Raw genomic sequence first — 21,716 nt, 5'->3', positions numbered from 1 at the left:
CTCCCAGTGTTTTCACTTAGTCATCACTTGCTTTTTCCAGATACATGCATATGACAGGGATGGGGACCCATGAAACTGTGCCTCTGTTTGCTCTGGAAAAGAAAAAAGAAAAATTAAACCAAGTCCCAGAAGATGCATTCTTATTAAGGTAAGAGAAATCAGTTCATTTAATCCAATAAAATGCCAAAGATTGAAGTTAATCTCTAGGTGGTCTATGAAGTGAGGTAAGAGATATAGAAGAAGAAATGTTAAAAAAAAAGTTGTAAAGATTTGTGTTAATGTCAATGCCTTTAACCATTCTCATGATTCATTTCCTCTGTGCTCAGTTTACCCACCAAAATGATGATGATCTAGTAATATCAGGACCATGTGAGGTTATGTTATTTTCTGAGGGCAGTTGGTTCAATGAAGGAATCTCTTATCAACTACTAAAAAGTTGAAAAGTCAAATTGGAAAATGAGCTGCTAAGTTCAGATATTCTACAATAATTCATTTTTCAAATATTCTGTACTTCCTCCAGACTCTGTGTTTGAAGATTTGATTTAAGAATACAATTCTTGTCCTAAACTCCTCACAGTCTCTCTTAAATTGGAAAGCTGCCAACTAAACGTAGTTTGACTTAGGATCAAAGGTCTTCTAAAATGTCAAGAATATATGGTTTTGCTGAGCAAAAAAAAACTGTCTTTACAATTGGGATCTTCTACTTGACTCAAATGAGTAAGAAGGAAGGCATGTTAAATCTGAAGAGAATATGAAGACGTAAACACACAAAAAAGTGTATGTGTACACCTACGTGTACAAACACATGGTCCTCTGCTGGGAAGTCAAAATCTTTTGCCCACCCATTGTGCATCTGTTGTATCTGAGAGACAAGCCAAATAATTGGTTCCTCTAAAATTATTCCAAATAAATATGAAATAAATGAGAAATAGTACAAAGAATAATGCAGTGAGTGCCTCAAAGCACTTACTGGGTACAGAGAAGGGAGAAATCTGGGAATATCTTAGCTAACAGAGTCATGTTTGGAAGACAGAGAAGAGATGAGCCTGGATTCCACAGGAGGTTTGTTTTAGAAAGTAGTGGGAAATTCATGAAGATGGATAAAACTTTCTGTAGCAGAGCACCTTGAGACCCAAGTGTAAATTGGAGATGCTGCCTTGACAGCAGGAGGAAGCCAGTGAAGGGTCAGAGCATGATGGCATTTGTGAGTCCGAAAAAGTAACAAAAATCTGGCTGTACGAGGCATCATTTTCTTATTTCTACAAATGAAATACAAAAATCGTGACCATTTACTAATGAGGTACAGGAGTCCAGTGACAAGGGCCAGAAGGCAGAAGGGGAGAAGGAAGCTCGTGATAGGGAACCCAAGGTTGAGTAAAGATATTGTTGATGTGTTGTGAAATTGTTAACCACTGTCATAGGGCAACATTTGTAGTAACTGTTAAATGAGAAACTATTTTGTTCTGTAAGCCTTCACCTGAAGTACAATAAAAAAATAAAATAAAATAAAAAATTGTGACCATTTGTAGGTTAACTCTTATTTAGCTCGCCGAAGATTAGGCAGCAACTTTATCAAAAGGCTTTTCACAGTATTATTCTGAACATATTTAGCTTTTTAGTCTAGGAAGAGAAATCTTTTTTTTTTTTTTTTTTTTTAAGTTTCCCTATTTCCCTATTGTTTTCCTATTTGGATTGTTTCCTCCTTCCCCTTTCCATCCATTTTTTTGTTTTTTTCTTTTCCATTTGGAATGCAACTTTTCCATCTTTACAAGTTTCTGCTCTGCTATCTATTCTTCCATAAAACAAAGTTGTTTCACAGACATCTTCTTTAAAATATTGCTATCTCTTCTTGGGTGTTTTCCTTCCTAACTTTAATTTTTTTGTGTGTGTAGGTGTGTGTGTGTGTGTGTATGTGTGTGTTTTTGCTTAAATTGTAATTATCCTCTTATTTCATTACAATTGAAAGTAGAAGCATTCCAGCTTTTCCAACTCTAGTATTATAATAAAAAAGTCATCACAAATCTGTTTCTCAAATTGCAATTTTTTTGAGTTTTTGGAATGAGAAATGCAGTTTAATTCTCCTGTAATTCAGATGTCTGGGGTCTATGGGATTGGGGTGACCCATCCAAGCCATTGCCCTGAGATCTTCTTTTCAACTTTGAACCTCGAGAAAACTGGTTTCTAAAAGTTACCTTTGAGTCAAACAATCGCCTAGTAAGTAGCTTAGTAATAGTTCTTTTGCCTTAGGCATTGGGCTTTTTTGAAAAATTATCTATGTGCAGTCAGTTTTGAGAAACATGAACTCCAAGGTCAGACTAGAAGCTGTGTTGTAAGGTAAATGTTATTATGTAAACACTGTTCTTGCTCCATTTCCATGGCAATGTCAGTAAGATGAAGTGTAAGAAAGAATCTTTAATATTTGGAACGTTTTTTACTCTCTATCTAAATGTTACCCTAATTTGCAAACTGTATATTAAATAAACTTCCATCAACATCTATTACTGGCTTAATATGATTTTTGTTTTAATGAGCATTTTCCTTCACTTAACCTCCCCTTTTCTGTAAATTCCTTTGAACTTTCCACCGTCTCTATTTACAGTCACCATAGTTTTCAAAACCTAAATTCATGGTCTGGCAATTGGACAAAATATTTGAAACCACAGGTGTCCTTGAGACACGTGGTCTCTGTGTCCCTATTTCACCCTCACCCTCACCCCCTTAAATGTCTTTCTTTGCTTGAGAGACCAGATGATCTAGTTATAGAGAAACAGAACTGAGACTTGTAGGTGCCTGACTTACTGTTTTACTATAGACATTTGCCAGGAATAAGTATTTTTTTTTGGTGGGTGGTGGGGTGGGTGGAGAAAAGGCTTGCATTTAGGTGTAAATGTTGCAGAAAAACCTGACAAGCAGGGACACACAGGAAACAAGGTTCCCACATAAGTGAGAGGACACAGGAACTAGAGGTGCCCTGCCCCTGGAGGTAGGAGTCAACTAATAGCCATCCAAAGTGCAAGGACACACTTACTCTGCACTGGAGAGACCAGAAGCAAGTCCAGACTCTGGGTTTCCTGTGTAAGTACTTGTGGCAAGGAGGGAAATTCCTCACTACTCGAGGCTGCAAAGCTTGATGAGTAAATCTTTCACTCACTTAAGAAATAATCCAAAAAAAAAGGAGAGAGAAGTCAGAATGTAAGATAATTTTCCATTTAGCAATTTATCCTTAAAATAGGTTAAAGAAGCCAAACATCAGGATTAACTAAGTTATTTGTCAGGAGGTTCTTATTGGCTATTGGCTTTGCAGGTGATAGTGCCAGGGAAGGTGGAGTAGTCTGAGCTGCTTGCCCAGATGACCGGCAACAGGTCTGTGGATATGGACTCCATCTCTTTCTCCTCTGTGCACGCCAACTCCTCCTGCGGAAGACAACTGCTGTTTGGAATTTCTTAGACTCCCAGCCTCATAGGAACCTGTCTGGGGACAAACTGACTTCACTTTGGAAAATTTATTACCCAGACCCTGGCAGGCTTTCTGGCCTCTGGACTGCTTGTTGCAATGGTGTGAGAAGGTGAGAGTGTCTCCTACATCAGCATCTGTTCCTGCTTGCTTTTACCTACTCTGAAGAAGACCCAGTGAGGACCAGCCCTGAGGCCTTATTCCTCTTGTCTCCAAAGGTAAAAATACACTTTATAGGTATATCAAAGAACACAGAAACAATGGAAATAGCCAAGAGAAGAATCAAGAGAAAACCTAAAATTTTCAATATTCCAAAACACCCATGGTGTTGGTTGATGTGGAGAATGCTGAGTTTACTGAAGAGTTCTGTCATTGTTGGACAGGGAGAGCCTTTACTACAGGAACTCATTTGTTTTGTCTCTCTGGCCTGGCCAAGAAGGGATCAGTAAGTATCTGAGGCATGCAGGGAAGGTACATGAGAGCCTCACAGGCCATTTTTCTTGGATCTGTGGTTTAACTCCTCATTCCCACCCCTGACTCTCCAGGGAAGCAGAAAGGAGGCAACACCACACCACCCAGGTGTAGCCAGAATTTAATCAGTATTGTAAATGCCCAAGAGTTGCCACAGTCCCTTTCCAAACACACATGTAGTCTTATGGTTCAGGTAAGACCTTTGGTTCAAATCAAGGTACCATCACAAGGAAAGCTGTGGAAGAGAAGGCAGGATGACATGGGAGGAGGAGGAAGAGGAGGGAACTAGGGTGAAAGCAAAAGGGGATTTGGAGTTGAAGGAAGAAGAGGAGATCTGTGAGACTGGAAAACTGGTTGGCCCACTGGCAAGGGCCATGCCCACCCCAGTGCCCCACAATAGGGAGACCTGGTTTTCTGAGGCATGGGAATATTTCCACCTGGCTCCAGAAAAAGCTGGGCACCACCCCAACCAGTATGCCATCTGCCAGCTGTGTGGCAGGCAGGTTAGTTGTGGCCTTGGGGCTAATGTGGGCACCACAACCCTGTGGAAGCACCTGAAAAGCATTCACAAAAAGAAGCTGGAGAAGAGTGGCCATGATCATGCAGAGCAGCACCAGGACCTAAGGACTCAAAGGTCTTAGCTTCCCATGGGCACTGAGGGCAACCGGGCCAGGCTCCTGGAGCAGGTGGGAGCCCTGGCTTTATGGGCCAGCCAAAGGGAGAAGGAGGTACTTAGGAGGGAGAAGGCAGTGGACTGGCAGGAGAGGGCTGTAGAAAGGAGAGAGTGAGCAGTGGAGGAAGTGGAAAGTGCCATCCTGGAGATGAAGTAGAAGGTGAGGGCTGAGAAGGAGGCATGCTAGAGGGAGAAAGACCTGCCTGCAGCAGCTCATCCTTTGCATGTTTTATAAATTGGACTTGGGGGAATCTATTCTGGAAACACAGACTCTGGACTCACAGCAAAGAGTCATTTTAGTTCCAGCTCAAATATAAAGCAAAGTAGTTTAGTGGGATTTTGTTTTTGAGAGAAGGAGTGGAGAGCATCAATTAACCTCAGTGGGTCTGAATTGGCCACATACTTATCTTCATGGTTTCTAGAGCTGTACTGACCTTTGATCAAAATATCAAAAGGTACTAACCAGAGATAAATATCATTTTGCCAGCGTGGGTCTGTGAGTTTTTTTTTGGGAAAAATGTACCAGCCCGTCAGCATTGTTTAACAATAATAATTGGATTTATCCCTTGCACTCGGTTTCAGTGGAGCTAAAGGTTTCAACTCTTGAGACTTGTCAGGTAGCTGAAATGTGCCTATGTGACCAGCTCACTATAAAGACCTCACTGTGAGCAGAGCTTAGGCTTCCTGGGACCAAAATGTTTGCATGCATACTGGTGGTGATTTGAGATCTGGTGACAAGGCTTATTCTGTAAGACCCAGCAGTGGTAGGGCAAATAAAGCTGTTCCTAAGATCTTTGGATACCTCCAATGCACATCTTTGTCCTATTGGTCAGTGTTGTAGGCTCTGCTTACATTAAAACTGTTTCATCAGTATTATCTGTCTGAGTCAAATGGGCTTTTTTAACAATCTAATGCTTAATAATTAATGTGTAATTAGTATAGTCAGAATTAAAGACTTTTCAACTCACTTGAGTTTTATAAATTAAGGTTATAGAATATAAAAATTTATTCACAAATATTTAAAAATATAATCTAATTTCATATTAACCAGTAACAAGTTGCTGTGCAGTCAATTCCTACTCATGGTAACCCCATACGTGTCAAAGTAGAACTGTGCTACGTGGGTTTATCACAGCTGTGACCTTTCAGAAGCAGGTCACCAGACCTTTCTTCTGAGGCACCTCTGGGTGGATATGAACCTCCAATCTTTCAGTAACCAAAGACTTAACCATTTGTACTACCTAGGGATCTGTTAAAGGGGAAAGAACTAACAGGCAAAAGGAGAGAGAGACTCAGGAGGAAAAAGAAAAAGATGGAAAGATGGGGTAAATAAGGAGAAATAAAGAACAGAAGCAGAAAAGTAAAAAGAAAGAAAAAGGATAAAGAAGAAATGTGAAGATAGGAGAAGAGAGTAGGAAAAACTTAACCATAGAAACAAAAAAGAGACCATGAGCATTTGGGATAGTGAAGGCCAGCGAATATTTTCTTAAGTTCTGAGATCAATTTTAATGAGTAAAATTGCTTTTGTTTTCTGCCTACAGACGAGTCATTATTTGAGCAGTAGGCTTTGAATTTTGCTCCACCTCTGAAATGCTAACTGCATGACAGTCCATTCTTCTCTGCTTTTTTTTTTAAACTTTTCATCTTTAAACATCCAGCAATGCTTTGAAAAAATGGAGTCTGATAGTCCATAGGGACAGAAACATTTTCTTGGACTGCTGAGGCTGTGCTTAAAATGATAACTCAGGAATAGAATAAAATCAAACCGGAAACTGCTCTGGTATTTGGGCTGGAGCTGACTTTAGTTTTGGATGACTCCTCCAGAAGCTGTTATGTTTTTTGAACAGGGTTTGGAATAAGGATGGGTTAGGGAAGTAGAGAGAGCTGGGTAAGGCAAGAGGAGAAAATGATACTGTCTCTATTTCTTTATGAGTATTTATGACAAGTACTTTAGGAGTCACCAACCTCCCCAAGAGGGCAGTGGTAGTTCAATGGTAAAATGCTCACCTTCCATAAGGGAGACCCAAGTTCAATTCCCAGGCAATGCATCTCGTGTGCGACTACCATCCGTCAGTGGAGGCTTGTGTGCTTCTATGGTACTGAACAGGTTTCAGTGGAGCATCCAGACTAAAAAGGACAAGGAAGAAAGGCCTGGCAATCTTCCAGATATCAGCCAATGAAAACCTTATAAATGACAACGTGCTTCATGGGGTCATCATGAGTCGGGGCTGACTTGATGGAAGCTAACAACAACAATAACCTTCCCGAAAGCAAACAAGTTCCTGGTGTGCTAACTCCGTGGTGCCTCCCTCAGCCCTCTCCTACGTAGCTCACTCTTAGTGCTTTTAAAACTTGTCTAACAGGCCTAACAGCCAGATCTGTCTTCCCTGAGTGCTGTTTGTAGAACAAACAGGAGTGCAAACCCCAGGCTTGTGAAAAACTCAAACTAAACTGCAGTCCTTTAATCTACTTTTTTCTAGAAACTTTCCTGATATTAAAGATTTCACTCCACAGGCCTCTCCCCACAGGAGTGTGGTACCCCTCTTCAGGCCTCTCCATCTTCAGTGAAAGCCCATGTGCACATTATGCAAGTGATGAGTTTGACAAGAGTTACGTGGCTGGACATTTGGACTCAGAGCCTTATTGTGCCACAAAAGATACTAGAAAAAAAACAACAACTCTGCAATACCTAATATTTTTAAAAATAACAATCAATACATTTGGAATGAGGATCAAGAAGGTCAAAAACTCTGCAAGGTTTCTAGGCTTTGAAAAACCAAAACTGAATTAACACAAAAATTCAAATTCTGCAAAAATAGCTACCAGAGCTGTCCTGCTAAACTCTGATGCTGACCGAAATGTGGTTTTCAGATTATGTCTGTTCTACATGGTCCTCATTATTTTAAACCTCTTTTCCTTTTTAGAAATCTTAACCCTACGGCTTTTGTTTCCTGTTAGTTTTCCTTAGATTTTTTTCCTAAATGTTATCAAACATAAAAAAAAATAGGGGTGACAAGGACAGAACCCATGGAGGTGATCTGGTTAAAGCATAAAGCACAGGCATAAAAGACAGACATGTGGCTTGTGGAAGGACTGAACTGTTGAATAAACTGGCTTTTACATGCTATTTCTCTTGTGCCTTCTTTTGCAACATCATCAGAGCAGGGTTGTAGGCTGAGGGGCCCTTCAGTCCAACATATTTTGCTCTACTGCAAAAATGTGCTACACTGAGGAGCTCTGAGGTTTAGGCTGAAGACTCCCTTCCCATACCAGCTGTGGGAGCCAGGCTTCCTGCTGGTGACGTCTTGCTCTCATGGACACACAGGAGCGTGACTTCCACAGGTATGAGACTCTCCTTGATATCTCTGGTGTGTCTAAGCTTAAGAAATATCATTGTTAGACTAATTTTGAGTCTTTTCTATTTTATAGAAAAACTAAGATATAAATTTTTTAACTTCAGTAATAACGGGAGACACACTTTACAACTGGCCAAGTCCCTAGTACAATCTGACATGAGGGCTACTGGTGCAGTAAATATGTAATACATAGTAAGCAGTGAAGACATGCATGTTGAATTAATTAATTAACTAAGATGAAGGGGAGGCAGGAAATTGTCATTTATATAACAACTAGGATGTGCAAGATGGTAGGCACTTTGTATATGAACTCTCATTAGATCCTTGTATCACCCTTGTAAGGTTAGAATCATTGCCTCTTTTTTGCTGAGGAGGACGCTAAGGAAGCAAAGGCCTGAGTTAATGAGTGATGGAGAAGAATTCCAAACTAAATCTGTCAGATTCCACAATCTATGCTTTGTTTTTTCATTATCCTACATTGTCTCCTAGAATCAATCACATGGTAGATGTATGAATATACATGCGGAGGTAGGAATGGGAGCAAGAAAATAAAATGAATGATAAAGAGTGGGTTGGGGAGAAATATTCTTGATACATCTACTATGAGTCATGTACTCCATTACTACATATAAATTTGATTCTCGTAAAAACCCTGTGAAGTATTTATTATTATCTCCGTTCTAGAGATGAGTTAACTGAGGCTCATGGAGGTTAACTACTTGACCAGAATGTGTAGCTAGTAAGTGTTCAAACTAGAATTTGACACTAGGTCTATCTAACCCTGAAGCACAATTTTTTTTTCATTATACCACCTGCCTGGATATGGACATGTTAAGTTCTTGTCCCAGTTCTACCCTTCATTAGATGTGACTCAGTCAATTGTTTAGCCTCTCCAGGCCCCAATTTCTCATCTGTAACATGACACATATCCCACCTATTTTAGAAGCTCATTGGGAGCATCGCATGATGAAGAGTTAATAAATTATTTTAAAATACAGCAGGAATTATAATACTAGAGTGAGAAATTACTAATGCTTGGCAAATTCTTAAAAGATTCACAGACAAGCTGTGTCCTGTAGCTGGTTATGTGGGGTTGAGGTGAGATTATTCATTGACCCTCCAGGAGGGAAGGTTCTCTGATTTCCTAGTCAGCACCTATGCCAGCCTTGGTACAGAAGATGGAATCTGATAGCACATAAAGCAAAGGTCTTTTTTTTTTTTAATACTGAGATTCCTGGACTCAATCTTGTATTTCCATATCTGATTGAGTCCATATTACCTGTAAACTTTGGCATCAAGAATCTGCAAGAAACCCTTATAAGAAACAAAAACACCTACCAAAAAGTATATCATTATCTTTAAACTATTGAAATAAAGTACACTAATGCACTTGGAAATTAATTATGGAATTAAAAATTAATTAATTATTAAATTAAAAAAATTAAGTTTTTTTTTCCATGTACTCTGGTCTACAGTAGCAATTATCAAAGAGACAAATATATAATTAACAAAAGACACAAGTATTTATGCACATATACACTCATCCACAACCATCCCACAGGATCTGAACTATGATTTGTATTCAATCTTCATATTAAATGACTAATATTTCATGGGACCAGAAATCATAAGTTATTTAATGTTCTTGGAGCTGAGTTTCTTCTAGAATATGAGGATAATTTTCTTTCAGCCCATATCACAAGAATTTTTTGAAAATTGATGAGAATATTTATTTTACATGGGATTTTGAAAAACAAGTGAAATCATAAGGCGACAAGATCACTGATTAAAACATATAATAGTAGTAACAAGACCTAAAAAAATTAATGTTCATTAAGCACTTGATATATGCCATGCACTGTACTAAGAACTTTTCATACATTATTTCATTTAATTAAAAAACAAAAACGCAATGTGCAGATACTATGATTATCCCCTTTTCACAGATGAGAAAACTAACTACAAAGACGTGAAGTAATTTTCCCAAAGTCACAGCCAGCTCTTTTGGCAAATGATCCAGGCAGTCTGATTCCAAAACCTATTGACTGGAAGTTGCCATCTAGTAGACTCCAACTTATGGCGACCCTGTGTGTGTGTTACAGTAGCACTGTGCTCAGTAAGGTTTTCAAGGCTGTGAACTTTCTGAAGCAGATCATGAGGTCTGTCTTCCAAGGCAACTTTGTGTGAATTTGAACCACCAAACTTTCAGCTTAACCATTCATACCACCCAGGGACTTCAGTGACTATACCAAAAAAAAAAAAAAAATCCTTTGCCATCAAGTCAATTCCGACTCATAGAAACCCTATAGGACATAGTAGAACCACCCCATAGGGTTTCCAAGGCTGTAAATCTTTACGGAAGCAGACTGCCACATCTTTCTCCCATTGAGCTGCTGGTGGGTTTGAATCCCCAACCTTTCACTTAGGAGCCAAGTGCTAGAAGGTGAAGTCAGGAGGTCTTGTTTTACTTTCTTTTTTCCCCAGTCTTTCCTCCTGTCAAAGAAACAGCCAGCGTTCCAAGAGCATGCATGAGGGCAAATTTCCTCTTGTCACTTCAAAATGAAAACAAGGGGAAAGCTGATACAGTAAACTGAATAGAATAAATTGAAAATTCGCTGAGCACTAAATTCATTCTTATACCAGGATTCACACTGCATTCTGCTACTTTTCCCTCACTTGTCATCCTCAGGTGCTCTCGAGTCAGTTACAACTCATAGCAGCCCTATGTACAACCGAACAAAACACTGCCCAGTGCTGTGCCATTCTTATAATCGTTATTATGCTTGAACTGATTGTTGCAGCCACTATGTCAATCCATCTTGTTAAGGGTCTTTCTCTTTTTTGCTGACCGTCTACTCTATCAAGCATGATGTCCTTCTCCAGGGACTGGTCTTTCCTGTTAACATGTCTAAAGTATGTAAGACAAAGTCTCACCATCTTCCCTTCTAATGAGCATTCTGAATGAGCTTCCAGGACAGATTTGTTTGTTCTTCTTGAAGTCCATGATATATTCAATATTCTTCATCAACATCTTAATTCAAAGGCATAAATTCTTATCCAGTCTTCCTTATTCATTGTCCAGCTTTCACAGGCATATGAGGCGACTGAAAATACCATGGCTTGGGTCAGGGGCACCTTAGTCTTTAAAGTGACATCTTTGCTTTTTAATGCTTTAAAGATATCTTTTGCAGCAGATTTGCCCAATGCAATGTGTCGTTTGATTTCTTGACCACTGCTTCCATGGGCATTGCTTGTCGATCCAAGTAAAATGAAATCCTTGACAACTTTAATCTTTTCTCCATTTATCATGATGTTGCTTATTGGTCCAGTCATGAGGAGTTTTGTTTTCTTTATGTGGAAGTGTAATCCATACTGAAGGCTATGGTCTTTGATCTTCATCAGTCCTCTTCACTTTCAGCAAGCAAGGTTGTGTCATCTGCATATTGCAGGTTGTTAACGAGTCTTCCTCCAATTCTGATGCCCCATTCTTCTTCATATAGTCCAGCTTCTCAGATTACTTGCTCAGCATACAGATTGAATAGGTATGGTGAAATGATACAACCCTGAAACGCACCTTTCCTGATTTTAAACCACACAGTATCCCCTTGCATTGTTTGAACAACAGCCTCTTGGTCTATGTACAGGTTCCTCATGAGCACAATTAAGTGTTCTGGAGTTCCCATTCTTTGCAAAGTTATACATAATTTGTTATGATCCACACAATCAAACACATTTGCATAGTCAATAAAACACAGGTAAACATCTTTCTGGTATTCTCTGCTTTCAGCCAGGATCCATCTGACATCAGCAATGATATCCCTTTTTCCACGCCCTTCTCTTAATCCAGCTTGAATTTTTGGCTGTTCTCTGTTGATGTACTGCCACAACCACTTTTGAATGATCTTCAGCAGTTGTATAATGTTGTGATCACTTCTCTGTTGAAATTTGATATGTGATCACTCCCATGATGGGTTCTGCTGAATGGTACTGGTGGAGGCAGGGCCTGTGGCAGCTCACTGCCGCCTCAGCCTTCATCTCTCTGCCCTCCACCACGTAGTTCTTTCCTGCTTGTCTTGCCAGGGTTTTGCTGGTTATAGATCCTGCAGCTGGCTCTTCTTTGTCTGACCCGGGGTTCTTGGCCCTTAAGCTAGCAGCGTGCCTGTGGATCTTGAGATTCGTTGATCTTCACAGCCTGCTACAGCCCTGCTCTCTGGCCTGCTGATATTGGGTTCTCTGTCCCTCAAACTGTTTGGATGTGTCCAGGAAATGTCTTAGCTTTTGCTTTGGTTCAGTTGTGCTGACTTCCCCTGTATTGTGTGTTGTCCTTTCCTTCACCGAAGTTGATCCTTGACTACTATCTAGTGATTTCCCCTCCCCCTCCCTCTCCACAACTGTAACCATCAAAAAATGTTGTTTTTGTGTGTAAACCTTTTTCTGAGTTCTTATAATAGTGGTCTCATACAATATTTGTCCTTTTGTGACTGACTAATTTCACTCAGTATAATGCCCTCCAGATTCATCCATGTTGTGAGATGTTTCTCGGATTCATCATTGTTCTTTATCGTTGTATAGTATTCCTTGTGTGTATGTACCATAATTTGTTTATTCATTAATCTGTTGATTGGCATTTAGGCTGTTTCCATCTTTTTGCTATTGTGAATAGTGCTGCAATGAACATGGTTGTGCATATGTCTATTCGTGTGACGGCTTTTATTTTTCTCTGGTACTTTCCTAGGAGTGGGATTGCTGGATCCTACGGTATTTTTATTTCTAGCTTTTTAAGGAAGCGCCAAATTGTTTTCCAAACTGGTTGTAACATTTTACACCCCCACCAGCAGTTTATAAGTGTTCCAATCTCTCCACAACCTCTCTAACGTTTATTATTTTGTGTTTTTTAGATTAATGCTAGCCTTGTTGGGATGAGATGATATCTCATTGTAGTTTTGATTTGCGCTTCTCTAATGGTTAATGATTGTGCGGATTTCCCCCTGTATCTGATAGCTGCCAAAATGTCTTCTTTGATGAAGTGTCTGTTCGTATCCTTCGCCCATTTTTTAATTGGATTATTTGTCTTTTTGTTGTTGAGGTGTTGCAGTATCTTGTAGATCCTAGAGATTAGATCCTTATCGGATATGTCGTGGTCAGATTTTTTTTTTCCCAATCTGTAGGTTCTCTTTTCACTCTTTTGGTGAAGTCTTTTGATGAGCGTAAGTGTTTGATTTTTAGGAGCTCCCAGTTATCCAGTTTCTCTTCTGGTGTTTGTACATCGTTAGTTACGGTTTGTACACTATTTATGCTATGTATTAGGGCTCCTAGCATTGTCTCTATTTTTTCTTCCATGATCTTTATCATTTTAGATTTTATATTTAGGACTTTGATCCATTTTGAGATAGTTTTTGTACATAGTGTTTGTTTTTTTTGCAGATGGATATCCAGTTATGCCAGCACTGTTTGTTAAAGAGTCTGTCTTTTCCCATTTAATGGACTTTGGTATGCTCAAATGTCAGCTGCTCAGAGGTAAATGGGTTTATGTCTGAGTTTTCAATTCTGTTCCATTGCTCTATGTGTCTGTTGTTGTACCAGTACCAGGCTGTTTTGATTACCATGGTGGTATTATAGGTTCTAAAATCAGATAACATGGGGCCTCCCAGTTTGTTCTTCTTCTTCAGTAATGCTTTACTTATTCAGGGTCTCTTCCCTTTCCATAGAAAGTTGGTGATTTGTTTCTCCATCTTGTTAAAAAAAAAAGTCATTGCAAGTTGGATTGGGATTGCATTGTATATGTAGATTGCTTTAGATATAATTGATATTTTCACAATGTTGAGTCAGTCTGTCCATGAGCATGGTATGTTTTTCCACTTACATAAGTCTCTTTTGGTTTCTTTCAGTAGTGTTTTGTAGTTTTCTTTGTATAGGTCTTTTATGTCTCTGGTTAGATTTATTCCTAAGTACTTTATTTTCTTGGGGGCTACTGTAAATGATGCTGATTTGGTGATTTTCTTTTCGAAGTTCTTTTTGTTGGTGTAGAGGAATCCAACTGATTTTTGTTTATATTGTATCCTGATACTTTGCTGAAATCTTCTATTAGTTCCAGTATTTTTGTTGTGGATTCTTTGGGGTCTTCTGTGTATAGGATCATATCATCTGTGTATAGGGATATTATTATTTCTTCCTGACCAATTTGGATGTCCTTAATTTCTTTTTCTAGCCTAATTGCTCTGGCTAGGACCTCCAGCACAACGTTGAATATGAGTGGTGATAAAGGCCATCCTTGTCTGGTTCACCTTCTCAAGGGGAATGCTTTCAGTCTCTCTCCATTTAGAATGATGTTGGCTGTTGGTTCTGTATAAATGCCCTTTATAATGTTGAGGAATTTCCCTTGTATTCCTATTTTGCTGAGATGCTTTATCAGGAATCGGTGTTGGACTTTGTCAAATACCTTTTCTGAGTCAATTGATAAGATCATGTGGTTTTTATCTTTTGTTTTATTTCTATGATAGATTACATTCATTGATTTTCTAATGTTGAACCACCCCTGCATACGTGGTATGAATCCCACTTGGTCATGATGAATTATTATTTTTGTTTGATATGCTGTTGAATTCTCTTGGCTAGAATTTTGTTAAGGATGTTTGCATCTATATGCAGGAGGAATATTGGTCTGTAATTTTTTTTTTGTGGAGTCTTTCCCTGGCTTTGGTATCAGGGTTATGCTGGCTTCATAGTATGACTTCAGGAGTATTCCTACTTTTTCTATGCTCTGAAATACTTTTAGTAGTTAGGTGTTAACTCTTCTCTGAAAGTTTGGTAGAATTCTCCAGTGAAGCCATCTGGGTTGGGATTTTTTTTTTATTAGGAGATTTTTTAATTATCTCTTCAATCTCTTCATTTGTTATGACTTTATTTAGTTTTTTTACCTGGTTTGTGTTAGTTTAGGCAGATAGTGTGTTTCTAGAAATTTGTCCATTTCCTCTAGGTTTTTGAATTTGTTGGAGTACAATTTTTCATAGTATTCTGTTATGATTCTTTTAATTTCAATTGGGTCTGTTGTGATATCACCCATCTCATTTCTTTTTCAGGGTATTTGCTTTCTCTTCTGTTTTTCTTTTGTCAGTTTGGCCAGTGGTTTATTGATTTTGTTGATCTTTTCAAAGAACCAACTTTTGATCTTGTTGACTTTTTTCAATTCTCTATTTCAATGATTTCTACTCTAATCTTTAGTATTTCCTTTCTTCTGTAGCCAGAGGGCTTCTTTTTCTGCTCTCTTTATATTGGTTCAAGTTGTAGGGTTAATGTTTTGATTTTGGCCCTTTCTTCTTTTCGGATGTGTGCATTCATTGTTATAAATTCACCACTAAGCTCTGCTTTTGCTGTGTCTTAAAAGTTCTGGTAAGATGTGTTATCATTCTCAATTGATTCTATGAATTTCTTTATTCTTCCTTGATTTTCTATATAATCAGGTAATCTTTAAGCAAGATATTGTACAGTTTCCATGTATTTGATTTTTTTTCTTTGCTGTTTCTGTTATTGTTTTCTACTTTTATGACATTATGATAAGTTGCTTTATATTATTTTAATGTTTTAGATTCTTTAAGGCTTGCTTTGTGGCCTAAAATGTGGTCTATTCTGGAGAATGTTTCATGTGCACTGGAAAAGAATGTACACTTTGTTGCTGTTGGGTGGAGTGTTCTGTATATGTCTATGAGGTCCAGTTGATAGATTGTGGCATTTAGATCTTCTGTATCTTTTTGAGTTTCTTTCTAGATGTTCTGTCCTTCACTGAAAGTGGTAAGTTGAAGTCTCCTGCTATTATTGTGGAGCTGTCTATTTCTGTTTTCAATGCTGTTAGAGTTTGTTTTATGTATTTTGGAGCCCTGCCATTGGGTGTGTATATATTTATTATGGTTATGTCCTGCTGGTATATTGACCCTTTAGTCATTATATAGTGTCCTTCCTTATCCTTTGTGATTAATTTTGCTTTAAAGTCTATCTTGTCAGAGATTAATTTTGTCACTTCTGCTCTGTTTTGGTTGTCGTTTGTTTGATGTATTTTTGTCCATCCTTTTAGGTTTAGTTTGTTTTTGTCTTTGAGTCTACGGTGTGTCTCTTGTAGGCAGCGTATAGACAGATGGTGTTTTTTTACTCCATTCTGCCACTCTCTGTCTCTTTATTAGTGCAGTTAGTCCATTTATATTCAGTGTAGTTATTGATAGGTATGAATTTACTGCTGTCATTTTAATGTATTTTGTGCGTTTGTGTGGTGTTGAGAGTTTCTTTGTTCCACTTAATTTTTGTGCTGAGTCTTTTTTCTTTATGTATTTTCTTTTCATCTTTTTCATTATTGTTGATTTTGTGTTTGCTGAGTCTTTTTTTTTTCCTTCTTTTTTATTTTGATGGTAGGTTTGTTAGCTTCCTTTGTGGTTACCTTAAAATTCACCTTTAATTTTCAGCTTAAACTGATCTTTTATTTCTTGATATCACCTCAACTTCCTCTCCATATTTAAGTTTTATGACTACACTGTTTATTGTCTGTTTCTTTTTGAAGTCATCATTTACATATTGACGTCTTTGGTTCCCGATTTTCCGTCTTTTAACTTTGAATTGTTTTTGAGAATTCCCTATCTGGGTTGATAACTAGTTGACCTGTCCCATGTTTTAGTCTTGGATTGTTTTCTGATGTTGTTGGTTTTCTAACCAGAGGACTCTCTTTAATATTTTTTGTAGTTTTGGTTTGGTTTTTACAAATTCCCTTAATTTCCATTTATCTGGAAATGTCCTAGTTTTGCCATAATATTTGAAAGACAGCTTTGCTGGATATATAATTCTTGGCTGCCAATTTTTTTCCTTCAAGGCTTTATATATGTCATCCCATTGCCTTCTTGCCTGCATGGTTTCTGCTGAGTAGTCAGAGCTTAGTCTTACTGGTTCTCCTTTGTAGGTGAATTTTTTTTATCCTAGCTGCTCTCAAGATTCTACACTTGTTTTTGGTTTTGGCAAGTTTGATTATAATATGTCTTGGTGGGTTTCTTTTTGGATCCAGCCTGTACTGGGTTCATTGAACTTCTTGGATAGATATCTTCTCTTCTCTTGTGATAGAGGGAAGTGTTTTGCCAGCAAATCATCAACAATTTCTCTCTGTATTTTCTGTTATCCCCCCCTTTCTGGTACTCCAATCACTCATAGGTTTTTCCTTCTGATTGTGTCCCACATAATTCTTAGAGTTTTTCATTTTTTTAATTCCATTTTTGATTTTTCAAAATAAATTGATGTCAAGGGCTTTACATTCAATCTCACTAATTCTGACTTCCATTGCCTCAATTCTGCTCCTATGACTTCTATTGAGTTGTCTAATTCAGAAATTTTATTATTAATCTTTTGGATTTCTAGTTGCTGTCTCTGTGTGGATTATATCACCCTGTTAATTTTGTCCTTTTTATCTTATATTGTTTTCCTGAATTCTTCTGTTTCTTTGTCTGTGTGTTCCTTGGCTTGGTCTGAGTTTTGTCTCATCTCCTTCCTGATCTCTTGGAGAGCTCTGGATATTAGTCTTTTGAATTCTATCTCAGGTAGTTCCTTTACCTTATCTTCTTCCAGAAGATTTCCTGGTTCTTTATTTTGGTGGCTTGCTGGAGCCATCTCGACATGCTTCTCTATGTGATTTGATTTTGACTGTTGTCTTCAAGACATCAATAAGTTATTGTATTTACTGTATATTTGTTTACTGTGTCCTAATTTTTTGTTTTGTTTTGATGTTTTGATAAGCCCAGGCAGGGTACATGAGCTACTTTGTTTATTGGCATCTTTGAAGCTCTCACATCCTGTCTCCAGGTAGTCAGAGAAGCTACTAGGTGTGTGAGCCCAGGAGTCTGTTCACTTTTCTTGTGCAGGTGCAGCACAGATGTCCAAGTCATCACTCACTGAGTGTGTGGTGCAGACTCTCACATACAGTCTTAGATGGGCAGGACTGCGTAGGGGCATTTGGAGCAGCACAGGTATCTGACTGTTGTAGGGAGCTATGTGTGGTGCACAGCAGGGGGCTGATGGCTACCCCCGGGTGCTTGGGTAGAGGGTGTGTCCCTGACCTCTACAGTGCTTAGTGGCGGGTATTGCAGTCAGTCCTTGAGCACTTGGTACCGTTGGCTGGAGGGACTGGGAGCCATCACTTAATTCTCAGACTCCTGTCGTGGGTGGCTATATTGAGTGGTTGGTACCACCAGCCCTCAGGCCTCTGGTGTGGGTGGGTGAGGCCCCTGCTTAGGGGGCAGGGCGGTGTTGAATGTCACAAATCTGCTGCTCCCCCTTCCTTGCTGCAGTTGAAAATGGGCTTCAGGTGTATGCCTTGCTGTTTTATGCTAATTAAGGGCATGAGGTTTTGAATCAGCTCACACAGGTCTAGGCAAGTGTGAAGGGGTGAAGTCAGTGGATCTCTTATGCCAGTGGCTGTGCAAAGGGGCAAGTCCTCCCAACCCCGACCTAAATTCCTGGCTTAGGGTGTGTGGTGTTTTTTAAAGCCACGAGATTGGTGTGGGTGTGGCTAGCCCTGAGTTCCAGGCCGGGGGGCGTGGCAGTTGTTGAATACTGCCAGATTGGTGTTGGACCAGAATGGGATGGGGTGTGGGTGTTAGGGGAAGGACTTACTTCTCCGCTGTGGAACTCTGAGGGGGGAGGGGTTATTTTGCCCCCATGTGGTAGGTTAGATACTTGCAGGTAACTTTCACAGGTCCAGCGTCACTTCCACCTGACTCCAGAGGCACGTGCAGACTCACCACCCGGCCTCAGCTGATGTGGCGAGATGTGTCCTGAATGCTACTGCTCACTTCAGCCTGCATGCATGGGCCAACCCAGCCAGAAGGGCACTGGCAATCTTGTGACTGGCACTTCTCAGCTGCTTTTGAATTGGCTCTCCTTCCTCCTGCCGTTCAGTCTGATTCTTCAGCTTTGTCTTCAATGATCAGGGCTCCTAGATCGTCATATATAATCAATTCACTTGTTATGTCAGGTCTTTATTGTAAGAGGGACGACAGGAAGCATCTGACTATTCTGTCATCTTGGCCTTGCCTCCTTGATTCTGTTTTTAAATAATGTGGAATTGCTGATCGTGTGGTCTTGGGTAATAAGTGTTTCCTGAGTTCCATTATCCCCTAGAGAGAAAAATAATTGCCAGTTATTGAGCACACAACTGTGTGCCAGCTCTGGACTAGTGTTCACAGCATTAATTATTCTTTTTTTTTTTTTTTTTTGTAAAATAGAGATAATGAATGAAGGGTCACTAGAGAACGTACTATTACACTTGATTTTAAACTAAAAACTGCTATCATTCCCTCCTAATATGAGTGGAAACTTGCTGCTCTTCTGACTATGCTTTCCCTCTTCATAACTCTCCATAACCTATATATCTGGGCTGGGGTTGATGGCAGGGGGCTGATGGCATGTCACGTTTCTCATTAGGAAGTGAAAGCTTAATGCTAAGATGTACTGAGGAGGCTGCATCAGTTTTTTTTTTTATTAAATCTTCACCTAAACTGGATGAGTATAGCAGTCCTCTCTTCCCAGCATTCCTTTAGAAAAGGTGAAATTTTAGCTCTCCTCAGAGCCAGGACTAGGATGAGGTAGAGGCAAATAGGGCTTACAATTTAAGGAGACACTCACTCTCAGAGTCTTTTAAGTACAGGGTCTACACCCGAGAGTGAGTGCCTCCTTAAATGTTACTTATTCTGGGTGGCACAAACTGTTAAGCCCTTGATTATTATTTTTTAATCCTTTCTTATTCTTTTTTTCCTTCTAAATTTTATTTATTTTGTTGTTGTTGTTGAATATATACAGCAAAAAATACACTAATTCAACAGTTTCTCCACATACTATTTAGTGACATTGATTAGATTCTTTGAGTTGTGCAACCATTCTCACCTTCTTTTTCTGAGTTTTTCCTCCCTCATTAACATAAACTTACTGCCCCCTAAGGTTCCTATCTGATCTTTTCAGTTGCTGTTGTCAATTAGATCCCATATAGATAGTTCTTAAAAGAGTACAATGCTCAAGGCAGATCTTTCTTACTAGTTAAGCTAAACTATTGTTTGGTTTTAAGATGACTTCAGGGGATATTTTTGGTTTAAGGTTTAAAGATTATCTCAGGGCAATAGTTTCAGAAGTTCATCCACCCTTCATGGCTCCAGAAAGTCTAGGGGGGAAGGAAAGAAAGTCTAGAGTCCATGAGAATTTGAAATTCTGTTCTGCATTTTTCCCCTTTTGATCAGATTCTTCTATGGAATCTTTGATCAAAATGTTCAGGAACGGTAGCCAGGCACCATCCTGTTCTTCTAGTCTCATGGCAAAGGGGGCAATTGTTCATGGAGGCAATTAGCCACACATTCCATATCTCCCTCTTATTCCTGACTGTCCTTCCTCTGTTAGTTCGGGTAAATGGAGACCAATTGTTTTGCTTTGGATGACCACGTGCAAGCTTCTAAGATCCCAGGCACTGTACTAGGAACTAGGAGGTAGAACAGAAGCACTAAACACATTATTAGGCCAATTAACTGGGAAGTCCCATGAAAGCATGACTCTAAACTCTAAACCAAGAAACCAAATTCCATGAGGTGTTTGGTTGCACATAAGCAACTACTCTTTTTTTGTTCTTGTTGTGATTATGTCTATCACAGAACTTCTACCAATTTAACTTTTTACAAGAGTACAACTTATTTACAGCAATTACAATAATCAACTGTGCAATCCTACCCTTAATCAATGTGATTTTTCCATCACCACTAACCTCCCCTTTCCCCTTCCCTCCCACCCCTGGTAATCACTAATAAAATTTGTTCTCTATACATTTGCCTTTTCTTGTTTTTTTATATAAGTGAGGTCATACAATATTTATCTTTCTGTGATTGGCTTATTTCACTCAGCATAATGTCTTCAAGCTCCATCCATACTGTAGCATATATCATGACATCATTTCTCCTACTGGCTTAGTAGTGTTCCACAGTATGTATGTACCACATTTTGTTAATCCATTTATCTGTTGATGGGCATTTAGATTGTTTCCACCTTTTGGCTATTGTGAATAGTGTTTCAATGAACATTGGTGTACTTGTCCCTTTTTGAGTCCTAAATCTTTTGGGCATATACCTAGGAGTTGAATTGCTGGGTCATATGGTAGGTCTAATTTTAGTATTTTAAGGAACCACCACACTGTTTTCCACAATGGCTGTACAATTTGGCATTCCCATCAACAATGGATAAGGTTCCATTTCCCTTCATCCTTGCTAACATTTGTTATTTTCTATTGTTTTTTAATCTTAGCCATCCTGTTACGAGTGAAATGGTCTCTTACTGTGGTTTTGATTTGCATCTCTCTGATGACTAATTACACTGAGCATCTTTTCATGTGTTTGCCGGCCATTTGAATGTCTTCTTTGATGAAATGGTTATTCAAGTCCTTGGTCCATTTTATGATTGGGTTATTTGTCTTTTTGTTGTTAAGTTGTTGAAGTTCTATATATCTTTTGGTTATTAGACTCTTATCAGATATATGGTTTCTGAAGCTATTCTCCCAGTCAGTAGCTTGTATTTTCACTTTTTTGGTAAAGTCTTTTGATGAACAAATGTTTTAATTTTTATGAGGTTCCATTTATTTTTTGTCTTTTGCTGTTTGTCTTGAAAGCTAGGTCTGACAGCATTGCCCCTAAGATTGTTCTTCTAAGAATTTTTTGGCTTTAGTTTGCATATTTAGGTCCTTAATCCATTTTTTAAAATTAATTAA

General features: G+C 38.8%; 2 protein-coding genes across 2 annotated transcripts in view; one reads left to right on the top strand and one right to left on the bottom strand.

Moving 5' to 3' along the window:
* The window catches only part of CD96 (CD96 molecule), a 150,626-nt gene that overhangs the window by 22,414 nt on the left and 106,496 nt on the right, over positions 1-21,716 (bottom strand). Inside the window, 1 exon segment of the mRNA XM_023732856.1 lies at positions 19,021-19,095. Coding sequence (XP_023588624.1) covers positions 19,021-19,095 — 75 coding nt within the window.
* ZBED2 (zinc finger BED-type containing 2) lies at positions 4,180-4,833 on the top strand. Its single transcript, XM_023732851.1, is given in 1 exon segment — positions 4,180-4,833. A coding segment is annotated over 1 exon segment (654 nt).

This window comes from Trichechus manatus, unplaced genomic scaffold (genome assembly GCF_000243295.1).
Source record: "Trichechus manatus latirostris isolate Lorelei unplaced genomic scaffold, TriManLat1.0 scaffold00055, whole genome shotgun sequence".
In the NCBI taxonomy this organism is placed as follows: Eukaryota; Metazoa; Chordata; class Mammalia; order Sirenia; family Trichechidae; genus Trichechus; species Trichechus manatus.
The sequence above is the reverse complement of the archived record's forward strand: the minus strand, read 5'-3'. Positions and strand labels throughout refer to the sequence as shown.